At 41.8% G+C, this 15,836-nt stretch overlaps 2 protein-coding genes across 10 annotated transcripts in view; both read right to left on the minus strand.

The window, feature by feature from the left end:
• LOC310904186 (uncharacterized protein) overlaps nt 1-15,836 on the minus strand; it is a 227,403-nt gene that overhangs the window by 128,062 nt on the left and 83,505 nt on the right. The window lies entirely within an intron of this gene.
• LOC310904188 (uncharacterized protein) lies at nt 850-14,806 on the minus strand. The gene is made up of 5 exons (XM_083848546.1): nt 7,014-14,806; nt 4,829-4,928; nt 4,327-4,449; nt 3,832-3,958; nt 850-1,913 (listed from the first exon to the last, which is right to left on the minus strand). Exons 1-4 carry the CDS (start codon nt 7,095-7,097, stop codon nt 3,864-3,866), a joined length of 402 nt encoding a protein of 133 aa, XP_083704672.1. The 5' UTR covers nt 7,098-14,806; the 3' UTR covers nt 850-1,913; nt 3,832-3,863.

A 15,836-nucleotide genomic window follows, 5' to 3' on the forward strand; every position in this document is an offset into this window, starting at 1 on the left:
CTGCTACGGCCCCAGAAGGACCCTTTCTGTCCCGCCTCAGGATGCTCGCACCAGCACAAACTCATGTGGCTCCTGGGAATACAACAGAACCCCTTTGTACTTCAGGGCTTAGTTTTCCTTTCTGGCTTTGCGTGCCGCTGACTGCGCTCCACACAGAACTCCCTGCAAGTCAGATTTGCTTTTTGCATTTGAAAAAAAAAAAGAATACTAAAAACACAAATATTTTTTCCCTACAATTGTACATTTTTGTACCAAAAGAGCTATCATAAACTTTGTGAATGTTGAAATATTGTTTCTCTTCATAAAAATGGTGCTCTAGGAGATGCACAGGAGAGCCCCAGGTTCCCAGGAGATCTCTAGATTTACCCTGCACAGTCTCTTGGCTTCCTCCAATTGATTTCTGTCAGCCTGGCAATTTCATTCTGATTCTAAAAACTTTGATTATTTTTTAGTTCCTTGAATATATTACTGGCCATGAAGACCCTGCTATCAAAGCTTCCCTAAAGAGTATGGTGGATTTGCTTAGCCCTGAGAAAAGCTTAACTCCCATTTCCAGGAGCGTGCTGACTGCAGAGCTACCAGGAGCAAACAGAATCTATTTTAGTTTCCCCCATCAGCAGGTTGGACTGTGAAAACATGCAGAAAGTAGATCTGCAAGTGAGAAGGTATCATCACCGCATACTTATTTTCAGGATAGTGCCAGGCTTTAATATCTTCATAATCAAGATTTACCATTTAAAAGCTGCCCTGAGCTATTGCCAGTTTATAGTGGACACCCACACTGAGCAATAATGGCTTGTAAGGTGATAAAAGATTTATTCTCAATATAAATATGCTTACTGAAACAGCTTTTCTTAAACCTTTATTTATGAGTCACATCAGCCCAATAAATAAAAGGAATTTTTTCTATGTATCAGACTTTATACTTTGCTTCATTTCCTACAAAGATTACAGAACATCATTGACAAAAAGATCACATTTAAGTCCTGCATATATTACAAAACAATTTCAGAGAAAAAAAGTGCTATTAAGAAAGGTACTTCTGCAGCAATGTCACTCTGTGTGCCCACATCCAGCTCTAAAATGCACAGATGGAGCTCAGACTTCAAAAGGAAGAGGCCAGTTGATGGGCCTTCTAGAGATATTTACCCAACAAAAGCATTTCATAATAACCCCCTCGGCCTTAAGATATCATCTTTATAATGGACTGAAAAAACCCTGGGCTTCAATATTCACATAGCCATAGACCGGGCTGTTTGGAAATTAATAAATAATACGGCCACTAGCAACACACTATTGATTTTCTGCTGAATTTGTCTATCTCCTCAGAATTTTAAGAGCTGTTTAAACAGATATATCCATTATGTGCTGGAAGGAATTTTAAAACACCCCAGTAAGGCTGCAGTTGATGACATATTGACAGTATCTCAGACTGAAATAATTTGGGGCACTCCGCTTATGTCGTCCGCAGATACGGAGCCAAAAAGACCCAGCTGAAGGGCAAAGCGAAGGGCGAACGCCTCCAGCGCTCTCCAAGAGCAGCTCCACTGCACCAGCCCCGCTTCAACCCTTGGCCATCAGCGAGTGAAGACAGAAGCAATTCCTGTTATCAACCGTATAAATAAAATTATTAAAGCACCAGACTTTTTCCATCCAAAAGAGTGCCCTAAGGACCGAGATTTTAACTTTGCTGCTAAAGAACTGAGCAGTTCTTATCTCCGTTTGCTAATACAAACAGATACCTTCGCTAATTCCCCAAAGCAGCTCCCAGCTCCTTGGCGAAGCTTTCCTCAAGTTCTCTCCCCAGCTCTGCTCCTGCTGTGGCACAGTTTAAGAGAACATTTAATGCAGTAAGTCTTGAAGGTTTCGGGTTTTCCATTTGAAGTGTAGGACAGCAGAACATTGTCACCTTGCTAAAATAGAATGACATGGGTCACATCCATATACCAATCCCCTGGAAACTAAGGTAATTTTTTATTATTAGTAGTAGTAGTATTTAACTTTTAATGCACTAGTTTAATAGAAGAGCATATTAAGAGTTTTGGTTAAACTTTGACAGGAGTCTAAAACAAGCACATGTTAATCAGTGGCATAAAACGTTCAGTCTTGCACTGTTCCTATTTTCTGCTCCTTTGCTTGAGCAGAAATGTTTTCCTCATTATGGTCTTGATTAAGAAGTTTGATGTGCTGACCTTGAATATCAAATTAAGCTCCGTGCTGCAAGCAAAGCATCCTATCTTCTCTAGTGGCTTATAAACTCATTAGACACTTCAGACATTGTTTTAAAATTTGCTGACACTAAATCCATTTACCAGGGAACAGAACCGCCACGATTTACGAAAGGTAAATTTGCAGCTAAGTGTAACATGCAATCTGCGGGCGATTTCCACCAGGAATCCCTTCCATCTCGGTTTTGCCTTGTTTTTAAAACAAATCCCTATTAAATACCAGGCCGTTAATTATCTTTTCATTTTCCAGTCAAATGATCAATACAAAAGAGCAGACAGCCGTCTGACAGCTGCCGCGGCAGATCCGAGGCTGCAGCCCTGAAAGGCGGCGTTTTCCTGGTGCCGTATGGCTCGAGACACTTGTGTTGTTCACCACGCACAAGTTCAAAAGGAATAATTTCAGTGTAAAAGTTCACTCGCTGCTATAGAGTGAAAATAATTCATTTCAGATGCCACTTCTTTCTGAAGCTGCTCTATCTGAATTTTAAATCTTTTCGCCATATATATTCCCCGAGGGCACGCGGAGGGAATCAAGGCTCTTTTTTGCTTTCATGAATTCTAGACTTTGACAAGAGTTCACAGAGAAAAAAAAAAAATAACTTCTGAACATCCGTCAAGCCCTGTGTGCCTGGTCTTTGCTTAACACGCTTTGTTTTCCTTTTGGCAGGGTGTGTTTTGTTTGCATTTAAAATGGGGCGTTTGATATCAAATGCGAGTCATTAGCTAAAAACCACCTCCACCACCAACCTGCATCTCGTCTGGCACACAGGGTAAGAGTCATAAAAGATAATTAATTCAGTCGTTGGTAAAGACACTTAAAGGGAATGTCAGGATGTAAAGCCCGCTCAGAACAGGAAGGAGGGATGGAGAGAGGGAGACATAGGGAAAAATTTATTACTGGAGTGAAATTCTCACCAGACTAATTTATCCGATATAAGGAAAAGTATATGTCGCATGCCCTCCCGCTGACAAGATTTAACTAAGCAGATACACTGCAGAGGAGGGGTCACTATGAGGACACAGAGGCACCTAAAAGACCCAGCAGCCTCCCCTAAATACTCGGCTGAAATTATTCTCTCATCCTGCACCTGGTGTGCGACACAACAGTCTCAAGCCGTATGGCACCAGGGATGCTGATGCGCGCTTCTGCCGCCATCCTGGCCAAGAACCCAGAACAGCAGCAGCTGCCACGGGGACGTCTCTTCCTTCACATTGAGCGTTGTGCTAAATACTGGGGGTCGGCGCAGCTGTACGCAGCCCAGCTGCTGCGTGGAGGCTGCCTGCCTCATCCCAAGGCTGTTGGGGAAGGAAGGCTGCTGTCAGGCTTGGGTTACTTGTGAGAAGGGGATCCAAATCCAGATTGGTAGACACGGTGCTTAACCTCAAATGCAACCTTGAGTACAAAACCACTTTTTTTTTTATGGAGCGCAGCTTAAAGTCAATTCTGGCTCAAACACAAATTTCAATATGAAATACAACTATAAGTAAAAAATTGACATTGGGATAGAAACTATGTACAATGCACAGGACCAAAATATTTATTTAGGGAGTGATTCAAATTGGCCTGAAGAAAGAAACTAGGATCAACAGAACCCGATATTACTGTTCAGTTGGCTCCTCTGTTCCTACAACTGTTCAAGGAGAGGCAGATATATCTAATGTCGACATTAACTGCTGGAGCTGCAATTCAAACCGGAATGGCAAGGTGGAAATAGGGGTCACGAGTTGACCTTGTAAGTAAAGAAAATAGAGAGTGTAATTTCAGTCCAGAAAAGACCAACATGCAAATATAAAAGGACAACAAAAGGACTTTAGCCTGCATTCAAGCTGACATTTCTAAAATTGATCACAGAACTGTAGGTATTTAAAAACTGCCATGCAGCTACCACCACCAACGAGGAATGTGAACTTCACTAACCCGAGTAAAAGGGAACCTAAATAAAATCACCAATTATAAGATGAGGTGAGAAAAGGGAAGAGACCCCCAGCCACTGCTGCTGTGTCTTGGACCAGAAAGTAAAAAGGAGGAGAAAGAACCACACTCAGCACCGAACTGGGGGGATGTTAATGTTAGTAAACCTCTTCTGCTGCCACTAACCTTTCCTTGAGCTGATATGATTGGCTTTAACAGGCAACGACAAAGACGTCTGTGTTTTGCATTTGGCCGCTGCCCATTTGATAAAGAACAAGCAGTGTTTAACTAATGCAACAAGTGTGCTTTCTGAAAACCGGGAAAAACATAATGGTTTAGTTACAGGATTAAAAAAAAGAGCAAAATAGAAAAACATAACATGAGAAGTCGTGTCTTGTGTCCATGCACATAATAGGAAGCAAACTGCTTACTTTTATCTTTTTCTTTTGTACTTCACATACAGCAGCATGTCTCAAATTTTTAAATAAAACAGTAACCAAAAGTACTGTCTTTAAATACACTTATTTTTTTCCTCTATGTATTTTTCTTCTCTCCTCTTTAATGTTACAGTGTTTACACTTGTTGTTCCTGTTAATTTTCTTCTGCTTTTCTTCTAAAAGAGCATCCCAGGACTCACCTCTCCCCCCTTCCCACATTTGCTGCCACCTCACTGCCTGGTGAGACGTACCTGCAGGTGTCTGGCCATGGCTTGCCACTGGCATGAAGTTGCATTGAATTCTTTTTGAAGTGGAGATACAACATTTCTTCATTTCTCCTCTTTGGGCAACCTGAAGGGTGGTGTGTGTTTATGAGACACCCATTTTTTTGCCCTGTTCTACAAGGAGGCAGGGATTGCACAGCAATTTCTGCTCCGATAACAGCGGGCTGCTTTGCCCGCTCTATGCTGAGAAAAATGTTCTCATTGGCTTGAAAGCTGACAAATTGTGTAGGGAGAGCAATAAGATTCCTTCCCCTCTTCCTTTTTATACTTTTTCTGCTGACTTCCTAAAAAAGTCCACCCAAGAAGTCCAAGATCTATGATATTTTGTGTTCCAAAATGTTTGTTTTAACTAAACACAATGAAAAAATGAAATTTCCATCACAACAGTCAAGGTTCAGTGCATGTTGTAAATCAGAGCTGCCTGGGCATGGGTCATAAAATAAGAGAAGTAATAGTGTTTTAGCCCTTCAACTCTTCATTTCTTTGGATTTATATCTGCTGCTAAACCAGGAAACCAAAATCCAACAGGAAGAGACGAGGAAAACCTTGGAAAAAATGGAGTTCTGCATCCACAGCCAGATGGTTCAACAACAGCGCTGAAAAATATTTAATGACAATAAGATCTGCCACAAAGATAGAAATATGAGAACATAAGGTTTTTAAAGCAATTGCTTAACAAGTTTATAGAGAGATTAATAAGATACATCTGTTCATGCTAGCTGGAAATCCTGTCAGTGGCCCAAGAGCTGTCTTCCAGTCCTAGGTCTGTGTTATTTGATGGGAATCTCTTGGTCTTCCATGCATTAACCATCACCATGCTCCTGCAAGGCAGGGAAACACTTCTTTCCATTTGGCCAAGGAAGGGGGAGGCAGAGGGCCCTGAGCAGGAAGGAGAGACCTGCTTCCCCCGTGAGCACACATGCCACACCACAACCTCACGTGGCCTTGTTTCACTCTTTCACATACTGCTGACTGTTTCCTTGTTGAAATGCAGGAAAAGAAGACTTGCTTGTTCCTTCACCGACAGTAAAGCCCCAAATTCCACACTTTTTCTCATTGCCGCGAGCTGTCTGTGTGCTACATGTGTTCAGAATTATCCATCATCTTCCTAAGCATTAGAAACTCTAATAAAACAGTTGTGCTTTCAAAATCTCCCAGGCCTTGCAACCCCATTTCTGTTACCGTTTCACATTCAATTGCGTTAGCAAATACCAGCTGCTTGTTTCCTATCCCTGAGTTAGCACATTTTCAATCCCACCTCCCAGCTCTAGGAGGGATGCTGCGTTCCTCTATAACACAACAACCCCATGGACAAGGACTGCATCCCCCACCCATTTCCCCTTCTCTGCAATGAAATAATGAGCTATTCTCCTACCTTTTCCAAGATCAATGAATCTCAGTCAGCCCTCGTTAGCGTAAGTCTCCTATCAGCACACAGTATGATTCTCTATAAAAATTATTTCCTGAATCCTTCATACTCTTATTAGCAGGTCAGGAGAAGCTCCTGGAGAGTGGGGTTTTAGATACCATTATATAATGTGCAGTTTAGTTCTGCCAAATCAAATTATTTGTCTATTCATCCAAGAGCATAAATTTATATAAAACTTATAATATAAATTAATTTGTTTTCCTGAAATGGTGGGCTGCTCTGTTTCTGGTGGGGGGGGAGTGCTGATCAGCAAGCAGGTTTTACTGACAAAACTACAGAAATGAAAGCAACACAGCAAGGACGATCTTGAAATATTCAATTTTGCAAAGAGTTCATCTTCTTAGAGGAATATCTGGATCTTGGGTTAATCCACAGGCAAGCCGTAATTACTTGCAATATAAAGAGCAGCTGGGTTCAGGATGTACCACAGCGTTATTGAACAGCATCCTTTATCTTAAAATACTGAGTGTCAGCATACTGAAGGGGTTTGATTTTCAACTCATGTTGTTCCAGTGCTCCTGTCCTCTCTCACATTTCTCTCTGTTCTCATCCCTTTGCCTTCTCCAAAGGGATGCTCGCAGGGGGACTAACAGGCAGGATAGGAGCAATGCTAAACATGGCAGGAATTCAATTTCCAAGCACGAACCCCAGAAATCTTTGGTGATTTATTTGCACATTGCTTTGCAAGTTGTCAAAAGGGGAAGCCAAGCTATAAGAACTTACGTATCCTCCTATCTCACCCCAAGGAAGGCAGTTTCCTGACGGAAGTAGCAGGCAGCTTACAACAAACTTTAGTTCTAAGCTCATTATAAGGTAATCAGTCAGGTATTTAAAACAGCAGAAAAATCAGCTGCAAAATTATCTAATCCTCCAGCTGCTAAAGATTCATAACTGCCTTCCTCCGTTTTGTAGCCTGATTAAAGCAGCAAGCTTTAAGTCAGAGAAATTCATCTTCTGCCGGTGAGGATTGCTCAGGCCAGGCTGCCGCGGCTCTTTAAAGCTGGCCCGTTTTCACTGCCAGGTAGGCCGGAGTTTGCTAAAAAGGTTAAATCCTCCATTTAGGTCAGCTGAAGTGCAGAGAGATTTTTTTTTTTTTTTAAAGTCCTCCAAGGAAATGCCGTATTTCCATCACCTCATCCCTGCCCACATCTGATATCCCTTTCACAGTAACGAGAACCATGACTTTGACTTTCCTGTGTGGCACAGCCGCAGCTTTCTGAAACAGGCTTGGTCATGACAGTCAGGCCAGACCCCCAAAAAGCCACAGAAATTTCAGCTTTTGAGTTCTGGTTTGATCAGAACTAAAACTGCGTTAATCCCTAATGCATTTCAACCCGCAGGCTAGATTTCCAGAAGCCTGTGCATACTTCGAATACAACAAACATGATGTGGGTTTTGTTTCTCCTGAAGGATAAAATTCCAATAAGGAAAGAAATAATGAATTTTTACCATGAGGCAACTTTAAGTTAATTTAACAAAATTTCAGGATCAGTGCATGTGGAGTCTCAGACCGTCAACCGTAAAAGCTACGTTCCCTTTACAGCCTTACGCTGCACCTTGGGATCTGCTCATTGTTTTAGTCAACCAAAATTAGTTTGGAAGCCTTTCTTGCATATGATTTTCTCCATTTGTCCTAACTTTACTTGAAAATGTATCCTGTAAGCACTCCTGAATGTGATCAGTGCTTCCGATGCTTTGTTGTATGAAGGCAATCGTTTCAACTTCCTGTTAAGGCCTAGGCCTCCTCATAATTCACCCTAATTCAGCTCCAGGAGTCTCCACTTTTTTCTGAAGGCAGGAGGATCCCTGGTAGCTCTCTGACCTGCAGAAGGCAGAGATGCCTATGTGCATGCCTTCTGCTGCTTCGCGGCATCTAAAGCTACCGTTACCTACAGTATGAAACGTGTTTTATTTAGAGCTATGAGTAATGCAGACCTCAGTCACCTGCCTTTCTGACGTTCTATTTTTAAGAATCATACATGGTACCTTTAGGAGCTGGCGTACAACAAAGCAAACAAACTTGAAAGAAGATGGTCCCATCTATGCAATAAAGAGTTTATGTTCAAGGATTTTCATTTCCTCTTACATTAGTGACAGAGGGATAGAAAACGAAATCTGTCAGTAATGAGCGACAGAGAACTGGGGGGATGAGTCTAATTTGAATTCTCATGGGAAATTTAGTTAGAGAAATTAAACATCCACATTTGGATTTTAGCTGTTTAATGGCCAACACTTGCATAAAAGGCCAGAAGAATAAAGTTTTGGGTTCAAAGGCACCCAAAGCCCACAACCCCTGTGCCTCTTACTGACACAATTAGGCTTTTTGTCAAGATGTAACCGCAGTCACCACCCACTGCACTACCTTTGGATGGGATTTCTGAGGCAGCCTGGGCAGAAATCCCACCTACCTGCTGACCAGATCTAACATAATTAAGCTTTAAGAACCAAGGGGGTTGTTTGTACCAACTCCTCCAAGCTTGTGGGGTAAGCTTTTCCTTTGTTTTGTTTATTTTTCCACTCTTGCAATGTTTTGCAACGTGATACGTTTTGAGAAATATAAATATGAGCTGAGGGACAGGAGAAAGAAAAAATCAAGTTAAGTATTGTCCATCACCTCTACAGAAATAAAAAATGATTATGTTTTTTCTGTTAGAACACCAGATTCGGTGCCTTTGAAATACACTTCCAGGGGTGATGGACATCTCAGAGAACGCGGTGACCAGTGAAGGAATAACAAGCAGCAGCAGCCCACAGGCAAGATGCTGCTAAAGGCAGGGTGAGTATGTGCTTGACTAGAGATCAATATGTGCTGAAAACGTGGTGACAGTGCAATGGATTTCAGCAGAAGAAAAAGAATTGTTTAGATAGTGAAATGATGTGCAGGACAACCTGTAAGACCTGGCAATGACCAGGACAAGAGGAAAAACACTAACATGCACTGGAAGTACCAAAAGACGTTCTGGTTAGCAGGGATTTTTTTCCAGACATCTTTAACTCCCTACTCCACAGTCCCAAGATTTTCTAAGCACTTGCAGAGTCTCCCAGAGCAGAGATTTTGAAAGGACAAGTGGAATGGCGCTCTATCAGGATAATACTTTCAGACTTGTCACCACCCGCCTTGCATACTTCTTAAGGGCTGAGTTTTCCTTGGGCTTTGCTCACAGATTGGTGGAAGAAGTGGCATTTGCTTGGGAGGCTTGCAGACCTCACTGTTACTGAAATTACTTCAGAAAGTGCAAAAGGATATGAAAGCAAAGAGAAAGCACTCACAAAAATGTCAGTACTTGATCTGGGGTTAGGAAAAACTTTAGCTGCATTTTCAAGTTCTACTCCTGGGTGAGAATTTGAGATTTCAAAATATTTTCTGCCTGGAAAGGTTTGCATCTAAATAGCTGTGCTGAGTTTTTCTACATGTTGGCGCAGTTAAGTCTATTTAACCTACAGTCCTCAAGTTTCAGGGAGTAGTTCTAAGTACCAGTGTCCCCACATTTCTGACTTTTATGCTGCGTAGCTCTGGCTCAGTCTGCTGGTATAGCACCAGTGAAAATTGTCGGGAGTTTCTGCAGAGCCATACCTAGAAACCAAGTGCTGGGCATAACGGTTAGCCACAGACAATTGAGCTAATTGAGCATGTTTCGCTTATCCTGTTACTTAAGAGCCAGAGACACAGAGTGTGCTGGTGAATGAAAAGAACATCTGCCTGATAACATCCATTTCGTGTGCGAGTTACAAGTTTTAGAGAGCAATTACACAGCATTTTTGTTTCAAATCCAAATCAGATGTTTAAACCATTCTGTGATTGCACAATTAGCTTGTTTTACGAGGCAACCCAAACATCATTTAACAAGATTTGAGCACCACTGTGTATTTTAAATTTATTAACAAAAATACAGAAGCCAAGCTCCCAAACGTGACAGACAGAAGCAGTGGAAAAGGCTTTTAGCAAGGCAGGGTGGAAAATGCCACCTCCGACAGGCAGTGGTGAGGGAGGACAGCCTTGCTGGGCCAGCACTGCTCCCCACCTTAACGGCTGTAAAGATGCTCACAGCTCTTCTGCTTCACTCCTGAGTGATTATTAAACATACAGTAACTGCTGATGAAATTCTTCATCACTACAAGGCATAAAACTGTTACACCACACATATAGATACGGTAGCACAGTTTAAATAGCTTTATTGCAATCCGTTCCCCTAAATGAAGCTTGCTTTTGTGCTCAATTCTAACTCTCTGGATATACAGGAAAATGATCCACGTTACAAAGTAACCTGGGGAAAAGGCGACAGCTAGAAAGGGACTTTAGCTGGACAGGGTTATTGGCTGAGCTGCAGTACAGCCATGAGTTTTCTTATCCGGACTTTATCCAAATGTAAAATTAGGAAGGAGAATAAGCCAGATGCTGCCTTGGAGAGGATAGAGGCTGAGTAGACGTAAACATCATTCTGTTACTCAGGAATTAATTCTCACCAAAACATACTTCTGCCACACTGAAATTGTAATATACAGTTTCCAAAGCCACAAAATTTATTCCAAGAGTATTCAGTACAAATTACACCCTGAAAAGAAAAGCTTTGATTTATCACATCTCATTTATATAACCTCCTTCTACAGTCTAAAGCCAATTTAACATTTTCTAACAGAATATTTCCAGTGTTACTGCACTGAATTAAGCAATAAACCTGAGAAGTCAAGACCAACTCAACTCCTGAAGCAGTGGTTTCCAGCAGGGCACCACAAACCAGTCTCGGCGATCATTTGCACCGCCCAGCGTTCACTCTGGGAGCTCAAACATCTGAAGCAGTTCTCTCCGAGTCACTGTGCAAAGCAAGAGGGATCCCAGCCCAAGACTTTGGCACAACGGAAGTCATAAACTGACCATGACGGTATTACGAGAAGACAGGTGGCTATCAGGAATTAAGCACGATGTTTATGGCCCAGTCCGGGCATTAGGACTGAGTCAGGCTGATTTGTGAAGGCTCCTTCCTCGAACATCAGGATGATTCTCATCAGCATGGGAGGTGCTGAGTTATTCAGATGCACCACTTAAACTGTATCCACAGGAATTACATTACTGTACAATTTTGCCTGAAGCTTGTCTCACAAAACCATTAGCAGCAAAAAGTCACAATCCTTTTCTCTTTGATAGTTTCTTTTAAACTCTTCAACATCACAGAAGCCAGCAGTTACCGCACGTACTTGTGGCAAGCATGAAAAAGAACACGGTAAAGTGTCTTATCACGTACCACCGCACTCATGCCCCGGTGCTCTGCTGAGAAACCATTGCAAAGCACAAGGCACGTGGAAGGGAGCTCAGTGGTGCTGTGGCTTGATGGCACCCAGTGGGAGACGAGCAGGGCTGCTGCCTGAAAAACGTGGCAGAAACTGAGGAGTGCAGGCACAGGGCTTTTGGAGACCAGTGACAACCCCAAACCTCAAAGATAATTAAATCTGAAAACAGTTGCTTACTAATTTGTCTGCCATTAATACTCGTAGTGAAGAGTCATTACGCTGTTCACTTCTACGGTGCAAAAGAGTCTTTCATGGAAGCAGAATAACTTTATCATTCCTCTGTATTTAGGAGATTTGGGGTCCGAGGAACACAAGACTGAAAAACAATGCAGTATGTCCTACTTTTCCTTTTGTTTTGCCACCAAGTACACTTTCGTGGGGAGAGAACTCAGACCTCATCTCCTTTCTACAAGAACTTCAAACATGTATACCATTGGAAATAATCCTGCATTAATACGAACACAGACCAGATGACTGAAAGGTCATCCAGAGCTCTAACTTGTAACACCCTGATTTTCTGGACTTTTGATAGAGGCTACATAAGTATACATAATTTGCAAACTCATTTCCTCCTGAGTCATCTTTTATTTACCTTTTTTCTCCTCGCTGACTTACAGAACTAGCTTTGTGACTAAACAATTTTGGTAAGCTCTGCAATCAACAGGATTAAACAGTGTGTGTTGGGTGAACTACAGACGGAATTCATTTGTCAGATCCCCAGTGCCCCGACTCTAATCAGGGGGTAATAATAAAGCCAGCAGTATTGCTAATCCAATCAGCGACTCCAATGAAAAAATAAATTTGTAAATGCAGTTCAAAAACTAACCTTTCCCTGTGCAAAGCAAAAGGGCAATGAAAATCTGTCCTTTTTTCCTCTCTCACTCCAAAGGTCCCTAATGAACAAAAAAGGGAGAGGCAGAGCAGAGGAGTTGCATATCAAAGCCCAGTTGTCCCTTGAAATCCAGCTTTAATTATTAATATATGAAATGTTCTGAGCAAAGAAAACATGTTTTAGGTCTTGCAAGCTTACACTGCAAAAGAGTTTATTACAAAGCTGTATCGCTAAGAATCAACTAGACTGCCTTCTCAAGAAATTTCTCCTATTAAATTGTTTCTCCTATTAATTTTTTCCCTTGAATATAGAATTTGTGTACTCTATTCTGAAAAAATGATTTCAAAACTTAGGATATTTCTTCTCCCAAATGCTTCTGTTTCCCACCTGTGGGGGCAAGGCACAGCTCAGAGCACTGGAAGCCCCAGAGGAGTTGCGAGGACCAAAGAGGTCCCAGTGACTAATGGACACGTGCTGAGTGCTGGCGTGGGTGCTGCCAAGAGCTTCTCCAATTCACCACACCTTCGGTGGATACACACGGCAGCACTTTGAAACAAGGCAGCGAAAACTAAGGAGTGTGTACAGTACCGCTCCAGCTCCCCTGTGCTCTTCCAGGAAGAGTCACTGTTTTAGGAAGGGCTATGATAAATGGTTCAGGTACTAACATTATGTTTGGCCCAGTCATTTATTATATGCCTATCAGCTGCTTGAGGACTAAAGCAATTACCTCCTGGTGGGGACAGGCTCCCAAATTTTATTAGATTCTGGGCATTTCCCAGCACACTGAGAAATTACTTGTCTTCTTAGTGCCGTTTGCTTCAGAGACATATCATAATGAGGGCAAAAACTAAAAAAAGAAACATTTTATGTCGGAACTTTATTGCCATGCTCCTGCTGAAAGAAACACCGCAGTGAATGGGCACTGGGGACCTCACCTACCTTCGCCCACGTGCTCCTCAGCCTGAGCCCTTGAGCTGCTTGCCCTGCCTAAGATCTTTGGAAATTTCAGATGTAAAACAACATCACTGTGGCTTTTGCACGGTCAAAAAGAAAACCTGGTTAATGGCAGTCTCTCATAAAGGGTACTTCTCTTGAAGCTGCTCCTGTTTTTATGGCCACACCATTCCCAACTTTCTTCCTGTGGCTGCTATTATTTCAAGGTAAACCAACCCCTCTTAGGTAAGATCAAAAGAAGTCTGGCCAAATTTGAGAGATGAATACGATGACATTTGTCACTATTATCAGGCTTGGTTTTCTTCCCCATCAGGCACCGTATCATTCCAACACTCCCAAAAAACTGAAACAGCTGCCTTCCTTTTCAGCTTTACCTTCCAGTTGTTGTTCTATGAGGGTTTAACTCAGCATGGTTCCAGAGATATGTGATTTCCCTCTGTCTCTCCATCAATTTTTAAAATGACAGACTCCAAGAGTGTGGCCAAGAATGGACAACTCTTTAAAAATTCATTATTTAAGCCTTAATAAAACCTCCCCAAAACCAACACAGCAGCAGGAATTTTAAAAATACATGTCAGAAGTAACATGGGCTAGGAGCAAACCCACATATCACTACAACATCAGATGCTCTGAGACCATCACAGCTACCATCTTTTATGGAAGGTTTTAAAGAAGTGCAGTAGTGATTTTTAATGATTACTAAGTCCAATGAAATGTTAATATGAGTTTACATTAATTTCAAGATGGTAGCTGCAGTGCCCTCCGCAGTTGTTGTTTTTTGTTTTTTTGGTTTTTTTTTAAAAATTATTCTTAGAAGCTACCTTCTCACCTGCCTCAATCTGTTCGTTTAGCTGGACAGGTTGTTCTGGAGAGCTCCTAAGCAGCTGCCATAAAGTAACCACTGCTGATATTTTAATTATAGCGATATCATCATTAACTTGTGCTCTCTCAATCTGTTTCCTCCACCTGTTATTGTTAATTTTATGTTAACTTCTTTTCCATGTATTATCAGAAGATAATCTTTTATGGTATGCAGTTTGCAGTTGTACATTGCTCAGCAAAAGTGGGGCCCAAGTATTGACTGGGGCCTTTACGTGCTTCTATAGAAGGAAAATAAAGCTTTATTTTTAATAAATAAATAGTTATTTGTTTTCTCTATTGCTACTTGCATGTGATGTAACAGCTGAGGTGCCCCGTCCTGAAGGTTAATGCATTTTCATAATGAGAGAAGCGAAGAAACTGCTACAGGTAAGAAGTCCATAAACACTTCCTAAAGCCCACAGTAACTGATGAAAAGCCAGATAAACATCAAATACAAAACATTATTCAGGATGTCAACTGCCTGGCAGGTAGGCACAGTGTTTGAAAGGAGCTGTTTTGTACTGTTGGCTTAATGAAGCAACTTTCACTAGCTGATAAAAGAAAAAATCTCTTCGTTCCCTCTTATCACTGCCGCCTGTTGATTACTGTGAAGTGGGCGCCCTTTTGGTCTTCCCAGTCACAGCAGGAAGCAAGCAGCATCTGAGTAACACACACAAACCAGCAAGCCATGGGTTGATCAGCAGTCTTTGGGCTTTGGATCGGCTCCTGAACAAAGGTGTGTTGCTCTAGGAATGGTGACAGACTGCCTAAAGCTAAAAAAAATGTTGTTTGTTACTCCCGGCAAGCCCAGCACAAGTCTAGGACACCTTTCCTGTGAGCCTACTCATACGAACAGGGAACATCAAGGAAAGTTTCTGAAATTCTCTCTAGACAACAAAATTACTTCCAATTTTCCCCAGACAACAAAATGACTTCAATTAATCTTTACACTGATAGACTGTTTCAGGGCATGTTTGTAAATGGCCTTGGGAACAACAATTAAGCGCTCAACTTGATGAACAGCAGCACGTGTTTGAAACCAGTCATTAAAAGTAAGGGCAGAGTTACCTGCCTCATTGTTTAACAAGATCTATTAGAATAAAAACATGAAATAGTAACCCTGGAGGAGAAATCACTCTTCATGAAATATTAGATGGCTACATTTGGTTTCCCCCCAGAGTTTCTTTCCTGGCTCTGAATTTCTTCAGGAAGGAGAAGGCATCTCATTACTGCTCCTGCTCTATTAAAGAGAACAATGCTTGTGCTTATTTAGCTAAAGAGAAGGCATTTCAAGGAAGTTGGCGACCTCTATATCCTTCTTGGATATAAAGATTCAGGAAAGAAATACGTTGGTCTTAGTTTCTTGGAAATACCCAATTAAAATGGGGGGTGAGATCATACCAACGTACTTAAATAGCTGATGGGAGGGTGCATGGACAGAGCCAGGCACTTCTCAGTGGTGCTCAGCAACAGGAGATGAGGCAACGGGCGCAACCACAGGCGATTCCATCTGAACATCAGGAGACTGCTCCTTACTGCATGGGCAACTGAACAGAATCCCCAGAGAGGTCATTTATAAATATTCCTTTAGGGAAACTATAAGTTCATTAGTG

The sequence above is a fragment of the Anser anser genome, assembly GCF_964211835.1.
Source record: "Anser anser genome assembly, chromosome: 9".
In the NCBI taxonomy this organism is placed as follows: Eukaryota; Metazoa; Chordata; class Aves; order Anseriformes; family Anatidae; genus Anser; species Anser anser.